At 38.2% G+C, this 22000-nt stretch overlaps 1 protein-coding gene across 2 annotated transcripts in view; it reads right to left on the reverse strand.

The window, feature by feature from the left end:
• The window catches only part of SMURF2 (SMAD specific E3 ubiquitin protein ligase 2), a 116628-nt gene that overhangs the window by 51928 nt on the left and 42700 nt on the right, over positions 1 to 22000 (reverse strand). For both annotated transcript variants that reach the window (XM_042967679.1, XM_042967678.1), the window contains exon 2: positions 3794 to 3832. In XM_042967679.1, coding sequence (XP_042823613.1) covers positions 3794 to 3832 — 39 coding nt within the window. The remainder of the gene's footprint in view (positions 1 to 3793; positions 3833 to 22000) is intronic.

Genomic DNA, 22000 nt, shown 5'->3' on the forward strand with positions numbered 1-22000 from the left:
AGTATTTAAGAAGATACTTGGAAGTTAGGGTATTGATGTATTTAACTATATTCTTGAAGTTTACTGCTATTCATATTATTTCAGTAATACCTACCGTTTTTAAAAGTGTTTAATGGAAGAATATTTTTCCCACTACCTTCAATAACATTAAGTATTTTCAAGAATCTATTCTTTTTCTTTTGATTCTACTATCTCAGCAAACATACAAATGTATGTTTGTAAGCAAAAACAAAAATCACATTTCAAGCTTTCCTTTTAGATGTTGTTTAAAGAATTAAGGACTAAGGGGAACAACTTTTCCACATAAACACACTAGGCATGGTTTCCAAGTCCTTAATTAACTATGAAATTCTGAGTCCCAACCTCCTATGTTTCTTTTCTGTTAAATAATACAAAACACAAGCTCTATGCCCTAACAACAAAAAGTACCTATATTTCAACTTACCTGTTTCTATCAGTCCACAAAAATTTACCTTGAGAGCCAAGTTACTGTGATGTGATCAAAAGCTATCAAGTTTTCTGAAGTTAGTGAGGCTTCTAGTGGTAAATATCAAGTGGCTAAGGTATTTTCTGTTTTTTTAAAAATTTCTCAATCATCCCCATCATTTCTGAGTCATACAAAAATAGCTAAAGCTGAAGACTTCCTCGCTATACAAATGCACTTGAGCTGCAAATAACAATGAAACAAAAATTTCAACTTAAAAGTGTGTTACTTTCTGGAGAAAATAAAGCTTTATTTTTGATTGGGGGAAGAAAAAGAACATTCACCAATCACCGTGGTTCTGAGTGACTTCAATTTGGCCCCTAAATATAGTGACTCAACACAGTATCTTACACATAAATCTTTTATTTAAATGTTACATAAAAGAGGGGCACCTGGGCGGCTCAGTCAGTTAAGCATCTGACTTCGGCTCAGGTCATGATTGCACAGTTCGTGAGTCTGAGCCCCACCTCAGGCTCTGTGCCACCCGCTTCGGATCCTCTGTCCCCCACCCCTTCTTTGCCCCTCCCAACTTGTTCTCTTTCTCACTCTTTTTCAAAATAAATAAACTTAAATAAACAAACAAATGTTGCATAAAAGAGAAAAAAATTATACTAATGAAAACATTCTTTAAGAAACAGATAATGGATAAAGACAGATACAGGATCATGTTAATGGTAGAATCTAGATGGTGGATATTCACTATAAAACTTTTCCATGTTCTTATACGTTTAGAAAGTTTTCCTTCTAAAATTTTGGGGAGAGGGGGAAATAGTTTATTTTTTAAAGCCAATAAGCTTGAAAACAATTCCAAAAAGTTAGCAAATTTTTTCTCAGCAAGGGTAGATACCCAGAATAAAGAGTATTATCTCTAATACACAAATTACAAGACAGCACTTGGCAGTGTATTTTTTCCTATAATTAAATATATACACACACGTTTCATCAGCCTATAGTCATGCTTGATATTAAAGTTTACTTTTCTCATTCAACATGATTTAAACTGGATTACAAGCAAACACTACTTTTTGATATCAATGATAACTGCATTCTGACAATAAACACACTCTCACTCAAATTTCATGAAGAGATTTAGGAAGTACTACAATTTTTTCTCTGGAATTAATGTGGGCAACCTTCAACTTATAAACAGATCAATGACAAACTTAAGTTTGTCAGCAGAGGCCATTCCCACTGTGAACCCAGGTGATAGCCCATCCCTGGCTGAGCACCTTCTGAAGGCCTCAAGATTGGCTTTCCGATTTCCCTTTCCAGAGCCATCAAATGTTTCTTCCATTCTAGGTTTTCAAGATAATCATAGAGTTTCCCCTAATTTCCTTATCCCTAGAAGCAAACTCACAACTCTTAAGAAAACTTTTACCAATTTTTACTGCCTACACTAACGAAAGAGAGAAAGAGTCCTTTCTTACTTTTTTTCCCACCTACAACGTAAGGGCAGATAAAGATCGTATAACTGATATTAACTGGCTCTCCAAGGTTTACCAAAAATCAAAGTAAGATTCTTCTAGATTTCCTAGGAAAACTCAGACAAGTAGATCTGGGTATTATACTTGAGAAACTGTGTCTTAGGACTCTGGAGGAAAGAAAAGAACTTGGGAAGGAAGGCTGGGAGACACAATGTTAGATTTCATCTGTAAAACCAAAGCAGACATCTTGGAGAATGCAGAAGGAGCTATAAAAGAGTGCATGCCTCACTCGTCTCCCTTTTCTCCTTGTCACCTACCTACCCAATCCTATTTGCCACTTCATAGTTCTACTAATCCTACCTCAAATCAACCTTAAGAATGGTTAAAAAAAAAAAAAAAAAAAAAAAAAAAGAGTATACACTGGTTATTAGTGACAGGGATGAAGTAGGTAGTTCAGAAGAAGCCTGTGAAGACAGAATTTGGTGGCAGCATGGAGAGAGGCCACTGGCCTCTCCCGCTGTGATACGCAGTACGGTAGACAGCACCTGGTACACATATTGGAGACTGCTTAAAACTTTCTTTACTATGTCCCACAGTAACTGCTTTTTTTTAACTATTTAACTGCTTTCCCATATAAGCACAGAAACCAGAAAAATTTCTAATTATACAGTTTTATGTTATTTTATAAGCTTTAATTCTGGTTCTACTCTAGATATCTTAGAAGAAAATTTCAAGTGAGATGAATGAAGTATGATTTTAAAATGCATCAAGAGCTTACTATTTCTTTTAATGAAACCCCTGAAAATTAAGTAATATCGTATTAAATTAGCACTCACACCTAGTTTCTGGGGGCTGGTAGAACTTGAATTTTAAAATCTAATGAATCTTCTTGGGGCACCTGGGTGGCTCATTCGGTTAAGTGTCCGACACTTGATTTTTGGCTCAGGTCATGATCTCAGGGTCATGGGATCACTCCACACTGAGTGTGGAGCCTGCTTAAGATTCTCTCTCTCTCTCTTTCTGCCCCTCTCTCCTGCTTGTGAGTGTGCACATGCTCTCTCTAAAATAAAAATTTTAAATAAAATAAAAAATGAAAATCTAATGAATCTTCTCAATTTATAACTTCAAATATATTACATATAATACTTTGTTGGCTTCGAGTTCTTTACTAAAAATTATATCATTTTGACTCAATTACTTATTTATATATGTTTATTTTATTTTTTTTACTCAATACCTTAAAGCTATTGTGAAGTATGAGATTACAGGGTAAAGATTTTAAACACACGTGAAGGGTTCTTCCCAATCCTCCTTCACAAAACTTAATCCTAAATAAAGCCACAAAAAAATTTGACAACTTATTGGCAAAGAGACTGCAAATAGGGGAACCAAATGTCTGCTTTAGAGGCCGAGACATAAGAGCATCTATGACTGAATGTGGCAGAGATTTCTTTCCTACACTCTGGAAATTCTAAGCAGGCTGAATAACTTCTCTCCTTTCCAAGGTATGGTGAATGCCTGAATAAAATTTCCTATAAAATGTTAGAAAAGAAAAAGTGTTTACAAAATAACCTCCACCCTTTCTAGAAACCTAGTAGTATGCACACCCTCGATATTCTTTACACATGTCTCATATACACACCTATACACATATACATTTCACACAAATATGTGAGAGGGGTGGATAAAAGGAAAGGAAGAACGGCTAAAAAGCACAAAGTCCTCTTAAAAAAAAAAAGTACTGCCAAAAGGGTCCAAACCAAAGCATTCATAAAATAGTATGAAGTATATTTCTGAATAGAGAAATCACTAAAGCCAGACAATTCTGAAAAGTTATCCAAAAAGTCTACACACAACATACAAGATTTAAAGTTAATTTACTTACGGAAAAAATCCTTTTTCACCAAGTTTTTTGCACAGAGTACTGTAAAGGAAACAAAAAATACATGGAAAGAATTAAAATGGTAAGACTGCACTGTCAAAACGTTCATTTTAAAACACTGAAAGTACCAGTGAATGATAAACATTATAGCAAGGTTTGAAATATGATCACAAGCTTTTATTAAAGACTAGCAAAAGACAGCTGAACCAGTGGTTCCAACGTTAGCAATGATCACTCATAACAGCTGACAGCCAGAAAATTTATAAATCTGGTATTCTCATAAGGACCAACTTCCAATCAATCTTCCATCAAGATTTATCTCAGAGCAGCTCAGTGAAAAGGGGAAAATAGTTCCAAGAAAAAAATAAGCAAACTCAGGTTGACATATACATTTTTTAATGAAATAATTTTATACTGAAGATCATAAATAAAATAAAGCTTTCTTGATATAGATGAGATTTTTTTAAAAATAACATTGTTATTTAGTCTCCACCTAACTCCACAGAAATTTTATAGGGGAGATAAATTACCTTCTTCTAAATCATCACTCAATGACAAGACAGATTACTGTATCTACCAAAAATTAAAAGTTAATACACTGAGTAGATATCCCAAAGCCACATTCTCTGGATTACCCTGCATGAAATTATTACTCGTAAGGTGATGGATGCACAACCTTACGAATATATTAAAACCACTGAATTGGAGGTGCCTGGGTGGCTCCGGTTCAGGTGATCTCGTGGTCCATGGGTTCGAGCCCTGCGTCTGGCCCTGTACTGACAGCTCAGAGCCTGGATTCGGATTCTCTGTCTCTCTCTCTCTCTGCCCCTCCCCTGCTTGCACTCTGTGTTTCTCTGTCTCTCTCAAGATAATAAATAAACATTAAAAAAAAATTTTTAAACCATTGAACTGCACATTCTAAAGGGGTGAATTTTATAGTTTGTGGTTACATGTCACTTTAAAAAATTATTGCTTATATAGAGTTATAAAATTAACTTGTTTAATTCAAACTTGTTAAAATTGAAGGGAAAACATCGATTTCTGTATGGTTTATAACTTATAAAATATCTATACATGTAATATTTGGTTAATTTCTACCCACTTCTACTCGGTTGAAATGGTCTGGAAGTTTAGTGTTATTTAACATAACAAACCTTGGGAATAAGTCTATATATAACTAATCACTCTAAAAGTTCAAATAAAGGGGAGCCTGGGTGGCTCAGTTTGTTAAGCCTCCAACTCTTGATCTCGGCTCAGGTTATGATCTCATGGTTCATGGGCTCTGTGCTGACAGCACGGAGTCAGCTTGGGATTCTTTCTCCCTCGCTCTCTGCCCCTCCCCTGCTTGCATATGCTCTCGTTCTCTCTCTCTCTCTCTCTCAAAATAAATAAACTTTTAAAAAAAGTTAAATAAAAATTATTTTAAAGACAGATGCCGGGCACCTGGGTGGTTTAGTGGTTGGTTTAAGCATCTGACTTTTGATTCCAGCTCAGGTCATGATCTCATGGTTCATGAGTTCAAGCTCTGCATCTGGCTCTGCACTGTCAAGCAGAGCCTGCTTGAGATTTTCTCTCTCTCTGCCCCTCCCAATTGTCTCTCTCTCTCTCTCTCTCTCTCTCTCTCAAAATAAGTAACTTAAAAAAAAAAAGAGAGAGATGCCATTGGTAAATGAGTAAAATTATTAAGTAAGTACAAGATAGTGATTTAGTACCCAGAGTCATTTAGGCCCTGTCTTAGAAACAGTTTTATTTTTAAAAACATAAAAACTCAAATATGAAAACTAAGAGCCGTAACTGAGAGTACCAAATCACTAACTGGATTTAGAAGAACTTCTCTCTAACCTTCATTATCACCACATAAACCGTACAGAATACTCAGGATCAATACATTTACAACACATATATGAATCCAAATTCTAATCTTCAGTACTGCTGAGGTAATGACTTTTTTTAAAACCACCGTCCGGGGGCGCCTGGGTGGCTCAGTCGGTTAAGCGGCCGACTTGGGCTCAGGTCACAATCTCGCGGTCCATGAGTTCGAGCCTCGCATCGGGCTCTGGGCTGATGGCTCAGAGCCTGGAGCCTGCTTCCGATTCTGTGTCTCCCTCTCTCTCTGCCCCTCCCCCGTTCATGCTCTGTCTCTCTCTGTCTCAAAAATAAATAAAAAACGTTAAAAAAAAATTAAAAAAAAAAACCACCGTCCTATGATTCCAGAAGTGAACTGATTTCACATCCTACTTTAGAGAAACCAAAAATATATGCGAATTCTCCAACTTCTTATTGCTAACCCTACAAAGTTATGTTTTGATACTCATTCGTTTTGTCTTCCTTCTGCTTATAATATCCACCGTCCTGTCTCACACTGTCCTTCCTCCTGTGTTCTAGATCTTATATGCAAATCACCACTTTCTCAGGGACCTGTTCTCCCATCTCCTCTACTTATGGCCTCATCAGCATTTAAACATACTCTCCAGACACCATCCTACTTCTCCTTCAATGTAACTACTTAAGGGGCGCCCGGGTCGCTCAGTCAATTAAGCATCCAACTTTCACTCAGGTCATGATTTCGCAGGTTCATGAGTTCAAGCCCATAATCAGGCTCTCTGCTGTCAGCACAGAGCCCACTTTGGATCTTCTGTCTCCCTCTTTCTCTGCCCCTCCCCTGCTCACACGCATTCCGCGCCTCCTCAAAAGTAAATAAACAGTAAAACAAAATTATAAAAACGCAACAGACTTCTGTATATTGATTTTGTATCCTACAACTTCACTGAATTCATTTATTAGTTCTAGTTTTTTGGTGGAGTCTCTAGGGTTTTATATATATAGCTATCATGGTATCTACAAATAGTCAAAGTCAAGGTTTTACTTTTTCCTTACCAATTTGGATGCCTTTTATTTCTTTTTCTTGTCTGATTGCAGCAGCTAGGACTTCCAGTACTATTTTGAGTAGAAGTGGTAAAAGTGGACACCCTTGTCTTATTCCTGATCTTAGAGGAAAAGCTCTTAACTTCTCCCACCCCCTCCTCAGGACCAGACGGACCTAACAAATATACACAGAACATTCCATCCAAAAACAACAAAATACACATTCTTTTCAAGTGCACATGGAACTTTCTCCAGGATAGACCAGAGGTTAGGCCACAAAACAAGTCTCAATAAATTCAAAATGACTGAAATCATATGCATTTTTCCTACCACAGCAATAGACATCAATCACAAGAAATAATCTGGAAAGAACACAAACATAGGGAGGCTAAGTAACATGCTACTAAACGATGAATGGGTCAATCCAGAAATCAAAGAGGAAATAAAAAAATATATGGAGACAAATAAAAGTGAAAACGCAATGGTCCAAAATCTTTGAGATGCAGCAAAAGCTGTTCTAAGAGGGAAGTTTATAGCAAAACAGGCTTACCAAAAGAAACAAGAAAAGTAAACAACCTAACTTTATATGTAAAGGAGCTACAAAAAGAAGAACAAAGCCCAAAGTCTGTAGAAAGGAAATAATAAAGTTTAAAGCAGAAATCAATGAAAAAGAGACTGAAAAAAAACAATAGAAAAGATCAATGAAACCGGTAGCTGGTTCTCTGAAAAACAAAAACAAACAGTACTTTATTTTATCTGGATAAAACTTTAACCAGATTCATCAAGAAAGAGAGAGGACTCGGGGCACCTGGGTGGCTCAGTCGGTTAAGTGTCCGACTTCGGCTCAGGTCATGATCTTAACGGTCCATGGGTTCGAGCCCCACGTCGGACTCTGTGAAGACAGCTCGGAGCCTGAAGCCTGCTTCAGATTCTGTGTCTCCCTCGCTCTCTACCCCTCCCCCGTTCATGCTCTGTTTCTCTGTCTCAAAAATATATAAACATTAAAAAAAAAAAAGAAAGAGAGAGGACTCAAATAAATAGAATCAGAAACGATGGAGGAGAAATAGCAATGAATGCCACAGAAATACAAAGGATTCTAAGAGAATATTATGGAAAAATTTTATGCCAACAAATTGGACAACCTAGAAGAAATAGATAAATTCCTAGAAACAAAGAAACTCCAAATCTGACTCAGGAAGAAATAGATATCTCAACAGATGAAGTACTAACAAAATTGAATCAATAATCAAAAAGTTCCCAACAAACAGAAGTCCAGGTTTCACTGTGAATTCCAGACATTTAAAGAAGAGTTAATACCTATTCTTTTCAAACTACTCTAAAAAACAGAAGAAGAAAAGCTACCAAATTCATTCTATTAGGCTGGCATTATCTTAAAACCAAAACCAGATAAAGACACTATAAAAATTAAAAATTAAAAAAAAAGGAATAACAACACTATAGGGCAGTATCTCTGATGAATATAGATGCAAAACTCCTCAACAAAATATTCAAACCCAACCCAACAATACATTAAAAAAAAATCATTCACCACAATCAGGTGGGATTTATTCCAGGGATGCAAGGGGCAGTTCAATATTCATAAATCAGTCAATGTGATCAATCACATTAACAAGAGAAAGGATTAAAACCATAGATCATCTCAATAGATGCAGAAAAAGCATTTGACAAAGTGCAACACCCATTCATGATAAAAACTCTCTACAAAGTAAATTTAGACTGACTCAACTTCTTCACTTCCCACTAATGCCTCAATTCATTAACAATCTGGCTTCCTCTGTCGCCATTGCCACTACGTGGCTTCTCCAAAGCCCAGGGGACATTAATTACTAAATCCATCCAATGGACAACTTTCACTCTTTATCACACTTGACACCTGAGGAGATTTGCCATCACTCCCTCTTCTGGAACCCCGCTTTTCTTTTGGTTTCTGTTTAACACCACATTTCACCTGGTTTTATACCAGGCATAAAATACATTCTAAATCCTCTTTGCCAGATCGTTTTCCTATATTCCATCCACGGAAGTTGAGGTTCTTCGGGATTTTTGCCCTGGATCCTCTTCTACTCTATAACCTGAGAAGCACAGATGCCCATCTCTGCAAACCTTGGAATTATATGTAAACTGTTATATGTATGTGTATTTTTCTGGGGGAAGAACCCACATTTTTCCTAGTAGAAAATTCGTAGCTTAACAGACTAACAAAGCTCTTTCTGCTCTCTAAAAAATAAATTTGAAGGGGCACCTGTGCGGTTCAGTTGGTTGGACGTCCAACTTCAGCTCAGGTCACGATCTCATGGTCCATGAGTTCGAGCCCTGTGTCAGGCTCTGAGCCTGGACCCTGCTTTGGATTCTGTCTCCCTCCCTGCCTGCCTGCCCCTCCCCCACTCATGCTCCCTCAAAAATAAACATTAAAAATTTTTAATAAAAAATATAAATAAATTTGAAGAGCCACATTTCATGCATTCTCCCTGACCTTCACCATTTTAGTGACACCTAAATATTAAGACCCAAACTTAACTCTCTCCTGAACTTCAGGTCCACACAAATTAAATATGCCCCCAAAATAAAATCACCATCTCTCCCTCCCCAAAAACTGCTCTTCCGGTTTACTTTCTTTCAATAAACATCCTTGCTTTTAACTCCACTGCTCCAGTCAGAAACCTCCATAGCAACCTTCACTACTCCTCCCTCTCCCCACCTCCTGGCAGATACCAATTCTAATCAATTCCACCTCTGAAATATCCTTCATCTGCCCACTTCTATTACCAGTGCCACCACCCTTGTCCAGGCCACCATCAACTAGTCTAGGCCACTAAAACCAGCCTCCCAATCAGTCCCCTGCCTCAAGCCTCCACCAGTTCTTTGCAATGGACCCAAATTTTAAAAATACAATTAAGGCCTTTCATACATGTCCCATCCTCCTAATAACATTCCAAAATACCCTTCAAAAATTCCTCAAAACTATCCTTCCATCTGTGCTCTGGATATCACACCCAACCTACCACTCTGGAGGTAGCTGACCTCCATCTTCAAAACAGTCCCAAGGTTCTTGGGCCCAAACTTTATATTGGTTAACAACGCCCTTCAGGCCCTGGCTCCTGCTTACCTCTCTGATCTTATCTTTCATTACCACCCCTCCTCTCTAACCTAAGTCCAAGATCCAACCACACTAAACTTTCACTTTCTCAAACAAACTCCATCCCTCACCCAGAGAGTCATATGCCATTCCCTCTGCCTGAAACATTTTTCCCAGGCTTCTTCACCTAATCATCTCAAAAGGGAAAGGAAACCTTTTAGAACATATTTCTCTCAACCCTCCACCCATTTGTATTTTCACAGAATCCCCCAGTTATAACATGCACTCCTCACACTTCATTATAAATGCTTAAGTTTAGAATACCACTTGTAACTATGGGTGTGGTAAACACCATACAGCATAAATCAGGTCTGCCTCAATGGCGCACAAGCACACATTGCACCAGTTATTTGATGGGTGCTCAATAAATTTACTGGATGAATGAAACAGACTCTAAAATAATCTAAAATTTCATTGAAAGGAGGACTTTTTATGTGACAGATAAATTAATCAAGTAATCATAATTTTAACTTGTGAAATTTTATTTTTATCGTTTCCTTTTATTTAAAACAAAGTAGTCAGATCATATTTGACAAATTTTCTTTTAAAAATCATTAAGATATTGTTAATATAAGTTTCAAAGGTCAACTGAAAAATAAAAAATATAATTTTTTTTTAACTTTTTTTTTTTTTTTTTTTTTGGCACAGGGCACACCTGGGTGGCTCAGTCGGTTCAGCAACCAACTTCGGCTGAGGTCATGATCTCACAGTTCGTGAGTTCAAGCTCCGCATCAGGCTCTGTGCTGACAGCTCAGAGCCTGGAACCTGCTTTGGATTCTGTGTCTCCCTCTCTCTCTGCCCTTCCCCTGCTCACGCTCTGTCTCTCCTTCAAAAATAAATAAACATTAGGGGCACCTGGGTGGCTCAGCTGGTTAGGCGACTGACTTCGGCTCAGGTCATGATCTCACAGATCCTGAGTTCAAGCCCAGCGTCGGGCTCCGTGCTGATAGCTCAGAGCCTGGAGCCTACTTCAGATTCTGTGTCTCCCCCTCTCTCTACCCCTTCCCTGCTCATGCTCTGTGTCTGTCTCTCAATGATAAATAAATGTTAAAAAAAAATTTTTTTAATAAACATTCAAAAAATAAAAAATAAACCCTTTTTTTTTTTTTTTTAAAGTTTACTTATTTGAGAAAGAGTGAGAGTGCACGAGGGAGAGAAGCAAAGGGAGAAAGAGAATCCCAAGCAGGTCTCCCGCTGTCAGCACAGAGTCAGACACGGGGCTCGATTTCACAACCAGTGAGATCATGACCTGAGAGGAAACCAAGAGTCAGATGCTTAACCGACTAAGCCACCCAGGCACCCCACGAAAGAATAACTTTAAAGTCAGATTCAAAGTTAAAGATAAATTGAATTTTAGTAATCCAGAGACTAGGAAGCCAGTACCAGGGTTCCAGAAGAAACAAGATTAACTTAAAACATAAATATCAAGATTGGTCAGATTGCTAACTTTAACACTAGACCTCAAAAGCATCAGCCAGTTTTTGCTTCAACTGTTTTTATACTCTAAAAGCAAAAACTCTCATTTGCAAGTTTTAAAAGAGAGACTGTTAAACATGATTTGAGATTTGGTAATTTTAGCTATTTGCATAAATAAATAATTTTCACAGCTAGAAGCCTTTTCTGTACTGTTCTTTTTCTTGGGAATGTATTCTGGGTACTAGAACCACAGCCTATTGCTCTTTCCATCTTTAGTACCAATTATGAGAGCTCAGTAAATGCTCAATGACTTGGTGAATTTCAACAAGACAGACTCCTCTCTGTCACCATAACAAAATCTCAACCAAGGAGGTATGTATCAGAATCTCCTGGGAAATGTACATACAATATTATAATGTAATTTTATGTTTGTAACATAATTTCATAATTATATTGATATGAATTTGTATTTGTAAACCTATCCTATTGTGAAGCATAAACTATAGAAAGTTGAGCCAAGACTGGGAATCCTGCAGCTAGGGAGGGAGGGGTACCACTACGAAGGAAATCTTATTTTTGTTTTCTAAACAATCATTACAGGAAGAGAGATAAAAATAATGTTGAGAAATGCTAGACTAAGTTACAGGAAGGGACTGGCAAGAGAGACAACTTATAAGCTGGGAAGGCCTGGAACAAAGGCTAAGGAGTACAGACTTTCTCCTAGACAGTTATCAATATTTCAGTATCTCTCAATGTTTAGTAAGCTTTCCATTGAAGTAATACATATAGGAAAGTGAAGAAATCTTAACTATATAGTTCAATGAATTTTCACTTATTTCTGTACTAAAAACATTATACTCCAGATATTTAGCAGTCATGTATTAATTTTGATTAATGCTAACTACAAATGTGGCATTATTAAGCATAGTACCGTTACTCCAGAATCCACTGGGGACCAGGTCTCACTCAATCTGTAGATTTGCACTAGATTAATTTCACTAGACTACTTTGATCACGTTATTACCCTTCTCAAATTCCTTCAAAGCATTCCTCATTCTTAAGACTACACACCTAAAACCTAGCCTGTTCTATTCTGCTCACCTCTTCTGCAGATAAATGGTTTTAAATCAGTAGAGGAGGTGTTCAAAATAAACTAAGATGAGCCTTGTTGGTGTCCTGGTCCTATTTCACAGGGAAGCAGATGTGATCATCTTGAGATGCTTAATAAGAAGGTAGCACTTCCTATATCATTCACTCTTTCAATATTTCCTAAGCACCAACTTTGTGCCAAGTACTATGATAGATTCTGCAGATACAAAGACAAGTAAGACCTAGTACTCTGCTCTCAGAGCTTGCAGGTCAGATATAATTCCTATATCGTGCCACCAATGCCCGCTCCCCTCCTTTAACATTTACTTATTTTTAATGTTTATTTATTTTTGACAGAGAGAGAGAGACAGAGCATGAGCATAGGAGGGGCAGAGAGAGAGGGAGACACAGAATCCGAAGCAGGCTCCAGGCTCTGAGTTGTCAGCACAGAGCCCGACGCGGGGCTCGAACTCACAGATCGTGAGATCATGACCTGAGCCGAAGTCGGACGCTCAACCGACTGAGCCACCCAGACACCCCATCATTTACTCATTTTTGAAAGACAGAGCCTGAGTGGGGGAGGAGCAGAGAGAGAGGGGGACACAGAACCCCAAGCAGGCTCCAGGCCCTGAACTGTCAGCACAGAGCCCGACATGGGGATCGAACCCACAAACCATGAGATCATGACCTGAGCCGAAGTCGGACGCTTAACCGACTAAGCCACCCAAGTTCCCCATCAATGCCCTTTTTTTTGTTGTTTTCTCAAGAAAGGACTTTAAGTTTTGAAAAATCTCCTTTAGTATATTTGATTTGAGGCAGTGACTGGAGAAAACCATTTGCAGAAGTGCAGATGCAGTAAATATTACTGTTTAAATCAATATTTTTTTTATGGTTGGATAGGAGTTATCTATATGCAACACACCATGTAGTAATATCAGAGTAAATCCCAGCTGTAGAAACAGAATGCTATTGCTGTTCTTACTGAGTTGTACTCATAATGAATGGCTGTCTATGCTTAATCTGAGTAAAACTCCCAACTGTTCAGTATCTTCTTGCCAAAAATTCCCCTTCCTCCTCCAGATTAGAGCTGCATTCCAATTACACTGCCGACTGGAATGAAACTGCTTGAGAGAAAGAAAAAACCACTCAGACATCCCGTCTTCTGTCGCCCCACGAAAACAGATTTTATAATACTGTTCCTGCAACTCAAAAGTTGTACTATTTTTGAACAGAGTAGATTTCTCTGTTTTTTTTCCTTGAACTTATATTATCATTGTAAATTAAAACTGAAGTTCAGGATAACAATCCTATACATATACCAACAAGATGGCCTAGTACTGTAAAAATGTCTACTAATACGCACCCTTCCTGATGGCTAGCACATGACAGCAATTTAGATTTTCCTGCTCCAAGAAACAACCTCTACCCCAACTCCTACACATGGAATGAAAAGGAAATTTAAGCTCTTTAGAAAACTCATAAACAAATTTTTCCATGTACGTATTCTACTTATTGCTTTGAACAGGAGCACTAACAAAGATTCACATTCAAGAGCATTATTACAAAATGCTGCAATGAGCAAAAATGTCAGCTACAACCCTATGCACATAACAAAAATGAAACAGTTAAAGATGACAAACAGCATGCTGCAATATTATTACACACCCATTAAAATTATGTAAATATATTTATTGACAAGAAAATATTTCTTGAAAACACTAAAAGTCAATTTACAAATACATTTAATAAAATATAATTTTAGCAAGGAATATAAGAAGATTAGCTAACACTGAATATTTATTACTGAATATTTACTGTGCGAGTATATGCCAACTATTCTGTGAAGAAAGTGGTATTATTACCTACATTTTAGAAATGAAGAAATGGAGATTCAGGCATAAAGACTTGCCAGAGATTACAGTGTAAGTACTAGAGTTGAGATTCCAACTCAAACAGACTAATTACAGAATCCAGTCTCTTAACCATCATATATAAAATGAAACAGTCTCCCAGGTTACTTCCTTTATAAGGGAACTTAACGCTGGTTAAAGCAATTACTGGCGTGATCCAAGTTCACAAAATGGTCAACAGAAACTTAGGATGCAAAAGGGCCTTCTCCAAAAAAATTAGCAATTTCCTTCTTTCAACAGATATATAACAGTTTACCTATACAGTCATATTAGACCTGCTTTTAACTAAATATCTTGCCACAGTGCCATTTAATCCAGGAATTTTAGGCAGTTTGTTTTATGCATGTTACAAAACAAACTGGGCCACTAAGTTTACCATAATATACTTAGTACCTGGCAGGTAGTTCATGAAACTAGTGTATTAGATTTATTAAAAGATAAAGGTTCTACTATAACAAGGTAAATATTCTTGCTTAAAAAAACCAAACTGTCAGCATTTAAATATTTCACCAAAGGCAAAATGGGTTCTCAAGTGAACCAATTAAAGGCAACCTTTCCAGCTCACTCATACCAAACAACTTTATTTATTTTCTTTATTTTTGAGATGGGGGAAGGGCAGAGAGAGAAACAGAGAGAGAATCCCAGGCAGGGTTCACACCGTCAGCCCAGAGCCGGACGTGGGGCTCGAACTCACAAACCATGAGATTACGGCCTGAGTCGAAACCAAGGGTTGGGCACTTTAGCTGACTGAGCCACCCAGGTGGCTCAAACAACTAAAACAGTTTTTCTTGTAATTTCAAACATATGAAGATTTTGGTCAAAAGAATTTTCCAAAGAAGTGTATTTTAACCGAATAAAACTGAAACAAGATTAGGGTGTACAAATAAACTTTTTAAAATTTAAGTGCAAGTGGGGTGCCTGGGTGGCTCAGTCGGTTGAGCATCGGACTTCGGCTCAGGTCATGATCTCACAGCTCGTGAGTTCAAGCCCCGTGTCGGGCTCTGTGCTAACAGCTCAGGGCCTATAGCCTGCTTCCGATTCTGTGAATCCCTCTCTCTCTGTCCCTAACCCACTCGCATTCTGTCTCTGTCTCTCTCAAAAATAAATAAACATTAAAAAATTTTTTTCTTAGTTCAGGTTGCTATAACAAATCCCATACACTGGGTGGCTTAAAATAACATTTTGTACAATTCCACAGGCCAGGAAGTCCAAAATCAAGGTGCCAACAGATGTGATGTCTGGTGAGAGCCATCTTCCTGTTCTGTAGACAGGAAGACACCTTCTTGCTTTATCATCAGATGGCCAAGAGAGGTATCTTCTCTGTTGAGTCTCTTCTTATAAGGGCACTAATCCCAATCATGAGGGCTCTACTCTCATGACTTAATTACCTCCCAAAGACCCCACCTTCAAATACCATCAAATTGGGAATTAGGCCTTCAACATATAAAATTTGGGAGGACACATTCAGTCTATAACAAAGTTTCTGTACTTAAGCTTTCAGTATGTATCGATAAGTGAGTCTCAAGGTATATGTCTAGCCTCACTCTTCTCCTAAGCTCCAAACCCACATTTCAATTGCCTACCCCACATACCCACTTGAATATCTCACTAGCACTGAAAATTGTATTTATTCAAAATTGAACCAAACAGCTTCCCTACTGAACCAGCTCTTCTTCTTTTTGACCTTCCTAGTTCTGTGAACTGTACCACGTTTCCAATAATCCAGAAAGCAAATGTCTCTTTTATCTCTCCCTCTCCCTGACCACTGCACATCTAAAGCAGTTGCCAGATTATATCTGGTATCATATACAGATCACTCTGCCTATTTCCATTTTCAATGTTCACATTTAAGTAATACATCTAGAGTATTTTTTAATTCTTTTTTTAATTGTTTTTTAATGTTCTTTTATTTTTGAGAGAGAGAAAGAGAAAGAGAGAGGAGAGAGAGACCAAGCGAGCAGGGGAGGGGCAGAGAGCGAGGGAGACACAGAATCTGAAGCAGGCCCCAGGCTCCGAACTGTCAGCACGGAGCTGGATGCAGGGCTCAAACCCCCGGATTGCAAGACCATGACCTGAGCCAAAGTCAGACGCTCAACCAACTAAGCCACCCCAGGTGCCCCTTTCTAGAATATGTTATAATGTGCTCCCCAAAACTTCCACAGAGTCTCTTGCTTGATCCTTGCAAGTTTGTGAGTTATGTTCTAATATCCACAGAAAAGTAAACTACAACTAAGAGCTACGGCTTGCCCTACCTGTCATCTAGTAAATGAGCTTATTAATAAGCATTTTGAATCCAGGCTCTACCTGGATTCTATAGATTTTTTTTCTTTTTCTATACACTCCTCATCTAGAAGGCTGTCAATTATCCCAGCCTTCTCTCTCATTAACCCCTAGACTGAAAATACCAGCCTCTTTGTCCCCTAAAATAAACCCAGGACTTTTCTGCCTTTGCTTTTATTCAAAACATTCCTCCTACTTCAAGTGTTATTATTCTAACCATAGACCCTCAAAATCTTATCCATTCAAATCTCAACTTTATGTGAAACTTTTTCTGATCTCCTCCTTTCTCACAATCTGATTTTCTCTCTCCCCTCCTATGAATTTCCAACAACACTTTGACTCTACTTGTTTCGTATGTCCCTTCTCACTATACTTGTATTAAAGTTATTCACGTGGGGCACCTGGGTGTCTCAGTCAGTTGGGTATCCAACTCTTGATTTCAGCTCGGGTCATGATCTCGCAATCGTGGGATCCAGCCCCACATTAGGCTCTGTGCTGAGCATGGAGTCTGCTTGAGATTCTTTCCCTCCCTCTGCCCCTCTCTCCTGCTCATACTCTAAAAATTAAATAAAAAATTAAATTATTCACGTGATATCCTCTCCATCCCTCTATGTTCCCACTAAAATATACATTTCTTTTTTTTTTTTTAATGTTTTATTTATTTTTGAGAGAGAAGGAGACAGGGTGCAAACAGGGGAGGGGCAGAAAGAGAGGGAGACAGAATCCACGAAGCAGGCTCCAGGCTCTGAGCTGTCAGCACAGAGCCTGACGCGGGGCACAAACCCATGAACCACAAGATCATGACCTGAGCTGATTCTATAGAATCCAGGTAGAGCCTGGATTCAAAATGCCTAATAAGCTCGTTTACTAGATAACAGGCGCCCCAGCTATACATTTCTTAAAGACAAAGCCATGATTTATTTTTATTTCTCCTACAGTTATACATATAGTATCATAAACATGATATGCACTCAAATAGTTATTGAAATCCATGAAAATCCTCAGAAAACCACTGACAAGGTATAAGGATGAGCAAACTAAAAGGTAAAGAATAAAATTCACTCTTTACTTCTCTGAACCTAGCAAGTCTTTTTGTTGAAATCAGGGTGGCTTTCTCAACTGTTTGTAACCACTGCTTATTTTAGGGCCCTTTCCTAAAAACAGATCTCATTGAGGGGCGCATGGCTGGCTCAGTCAGTTGAATGTGTGACTCTTGATCTCAGGGTTGTGAATTCGAGCCCCATGTTGGGTGTAGAGATCACTTAAAACAAACAAACCACAGATTTCATATACAATAAAACGGTATATTACCATCTTTTATTACCACCAATTATATTAACCTTATTTCTACAACAATAAGAATGAGCTCTCAGGTATTCCGCATCCTTCTAGCTTCTAAAAACGGTAGTCACTCAAATACCTGATGATCTACTCTAACAGAGCAAAGTGCCAAAGATATTTAGTTTCCCAAACAGACCCCATTTGTAAATACAAGCTACTAATACAAATAGGAAAGAAGACTGCAACTATATAAAAAAAAAAAAAAAAAAAAAAAAAGCACTGTGATTTATAATAATACTTCTCTATAGGGCTGCCAGAGTGGCTCAGTCAGTTAAGCCTCCGACTCTTGATATCAGCTCAGGTCATGATCTCACAGTTCATGGGATCAGGCCCCGCATTGGGCTCTGTGTGGATAGTGTGAAGCCTGCTTGGGATTCTCCCTTTCTCTCTGCCCCTTTCCCTCTGTGTCTTTCTCTCTGTCTCAAAATAAATAAACATTAAAAAACTAAAAACAAAAAAAACAAAAAAAAAAACTTCTCTATAATTTCATACTTTTGAAGTATTTCCTGGGTTGATAGGTAATTACTAATTTTAATAAACTTATTTTAGGATAATTTTAGACTTACAGAAAAGTTACAAAGATAGTACAGTGTTCCCATATACCTCACACCCATTATCCCATTACTCATAACATCTTACATTAGTATGGTACATGGATCACAATTTAATGAATCAATATACATTATTATTAACTAAAGTTCATATTTTATTCAGATTTCCTTAGTTTTCACATACTGTCTTATCTGTGCCAAGATCCCATTGAGGAAGTCATGTTACATTTAGTCATCATGTCTCCTTAGGCTCCTGTAGCTACAGCAGTTTCTCAGACTTTGTTATTATTTCTCAGGCTTATTATTCATGACCTTGACAGTTTAGAAGACTATTCATCAGGTATTTTGTAGAATGAATCTGTCTGATTTCTCATGATTATTCTGGGTTATGGGTCACTGGGAAGAAGACCACAATGGTAAAGGTGCATTCTCATAATATCACGTCAAGGGCATATACTATCAATGTGACTTACCACTGTTGATACTAACCTTGACCTGACTGAAGCAGTGTTTGTAGCGTTTCTCTACTCTAAAGGTACTCTTTTAACCTCCTTTCCATACTGTGCTCTTTGGAAGGAAGTCACTATGTGCTATCCCCCTGATTTAAGAACCAGGCAGTTATTGGGGCACCTGGGTGGCTCAGTCGGTTAAGCTTCCAACTTCAGCTCAGGTCATGATCTTGCAGTTCATGGGTTCGAGCCCCCCATCGGGCTCTGTGCTGACAGCTCAGAGCCTGGAGCCTGTTTCAGATTCTGTGTCTCCCTCTCTCTCTGCCCCTCCCCTGTTCATGCTCTGTCTCTCTCTGTCTCAAAAATAAATAAATGTTAAAAAAAAAAAAAAAAAATTTAAAAAAAAAATTTTTTTTTAAAGAGCCAGGGAGTTATTTTCCCACTCCTTAACAGTGGACTGTCCACATAAATTATTTGGAATTCTGCATGGGAGATTTGTCCATCCTTCTCCATTTATCTATTTATTCAACCATTTATTTATACCAGTACGGACTCATAAATATTTATTTTATACTCTGGGTTATAATCCAGTATTACTTCACTTTGTTGCTCAAACTGTCCCAGCTTTGGCCACTGGGAGTTCTTGCAGTTGGTTCCTGTGTTCCTTTGACAAACGTGCATCACTGTGGGAAGAGCGCGCACACTTGCATACTTTCTGACACTAGAAAATGCTCCAGGTTCATCTTGTGTGTTCTCCGCCCCTGCCCTAGAATCAGTCACTTCTCCAGGATCCCCTGGGAATTACCAATTTTAAACATCCATAAAGACTCACATTTTCCAAACGTGAACAGTTCGATTAACCCTTCAGTTCCTAAAGTCTTTCCCCACTAGAACATTAAACGCCATGAGGTTTGATCTCCACTGCATCCCCAGAGACTAGAAAATTGTGCAGAGTATGCCTTCAATAACCTCTACAAATACTGAGGTCTTACAAATTCTGAAGCCCTACAGGGGGCTCAGGATTGAGTCACAACATAACTTGCCATCCGATGAAATTTGCCTAGATGCGTCATGTTTAGACTTATTCTAACATCACTATGGCTAATTCACTGCATTGTTTTACAATAAACAAAAGGCTTCCTTTTTCCACTTCTCCTCCCTCTCACTGCACTGCAAGCCAAAAGTTTAAGTATTTCCCAGTAAAATTTTCAGCGCAAATGACTAAGCCATCACATTTCCTAGATTCTTTCTATAATGGCATACTGCCATTCACATCACCCTCTCCAAGTTCTATTCAAATGATCATTTTTGACTAAGTAGAGTTTAAATGAAAGGCATAATGCTAAATCCTTACCAACACTGGCAGAAGAAAAATTACTGACAATTAAAGTGCCAAAAATCTACTGTTACTTGTTTATATACAATGCCCCCTCAAACACTCAGTATGTATATAAAATAAAGCATCTGAAACCTATCAATATCTTTTTGTAAAATTTTTTTAACTTTTTTAATGTTTATTTTTGAGAGAGAGAGAGAGAGACAGAGACAGAGACAGAGACAGAGAGACAGAGCACGGGGAGTTAGGGGCGGGGCAGAGAGAGAGAGGGAGAAACAGAATCTGAATCAGGCTCCAGGCTTTGAGCTGTCAGCACAGAGCCCAATGCAGGGCTCAAACCCACAAACCACAAAATCATGACCTGAGCTGAAGTCGGATGCTTAACCGACTGAGCCACCCAGGCAGCCCTATAAATCTTTTTAAGTAATATACAAATTTTTATAGATTTATAAACAAATGTAGTATGTAGAAAGGAAAAAGCATAAGCATATACTGTCTCATGTTTACATGGTTTGATTATAAGGTGAAGACATGTTCTCATAGCCTATTCAAACACATGCAAAAATAAGCCAAGATTACAATGGGATGATGATTCTACAAAGCAACTTTATATCTATTACATAACTACAATATGCACTAATTTGTGATGGCTTGTTTAAGTTTATTTTGAGAGAAAAAGAGAGAGAGAGCTGGGACAGGGGAGGGGCAGAGAGAGGAGGAGAGAGAGAGACAATCCCAAGCAGGCTCGGTGCTGTCAGCACAAAGCCCAATGCGGAGCTTGATCCCACGAACCCCAAGAGCACAACCTGAGCCCAAATCAAGACTTGGAAACTCAACCGACTGAGCCACTCAGGCACCCCGAGAAAACTCATTCTCTGAAAGCTCTGTGGGCCACTGGAAAAGTTCAGATGCATATCACTTTTACATAATGATCTAAATATCATTAAGGATAGACAGGATAAATCCTGCAAGGGCAGAATATTTAGGCTTTTTGTTTCAAAAGGTTATTAGGTCTTTGTATCCTCAAGAGTATCTATCATAGCAACTAAAATGTGACAGGCCCTATAATAAAATCTGTAAAAAATGAAGAGCTATACTGTTTCATTATTTGTAGTTCATAAACCTCTATTTCCACATTTAGAAAATCTCAAATAATGTTGTTTTATTTTTAGTAAAGTTTTCTTTTATGGAAATCAGAGTACATAATTTTGATATAGTTGAAAAATAAGTATGCTATAGATTGAATGTTTGTCTCCTTCCAAAATTGGTATGTTGAAACCTATTCCCCAACGTACCATATTTGGAAGTCATTTGGTTCTCTGAGTACTCACCGTGGAACTGACCAAGGCCACATAAAGAGGCCACTTGTAGGAACTTCAGCTGAGAGTCCCAGCTAAGGCCCCAGCTGACAGCCCGCTGAACTGCCAGTGAATATTAGTGAATCTTAAGATAACATTAGGTCCCAGCCTTTAAGCCACCCAGCTGATGCTGAGTGGGAGACAGACAAACCGAGCCTGCCACCCCTTGTACAAATTGCAGTTTCTCAAGTAAAATAAATGTCACTGTTTTAAGCCACTAAGTTTTGGAGTGGTTTACTGAACATCAACAGATAATAAGAACACTACTAGAGGAGTTAAGAACAGATTAAGACCCATGAAAGCTGGTATTTTTCTGTAGTAGACCACACTGCAAAGTATACAGCTATAGCACCACACCCAGACCTCTCTCCTAATACCCACCCCCTCATATCCAAAAAACTACTCAAGTCTTGATAAACCCTGTCCTAGCCACCTAGCCTGATACCAGTGATGCAGAT

This window comes from Panthera tigris, chromosome E1, assembly GCF_018350195.1.
Source record: "Panthera tigris isolate Pti1 chromosome E1, P.tigris_Pti1_mat1.1, whole genome shotgun sequence".
NCBI classification, from domain to species: Eukaryota; Metazoa; Chordata; class Mammalia; order Carnivora; family Felidae; genus Panthera; species Panthera tigris.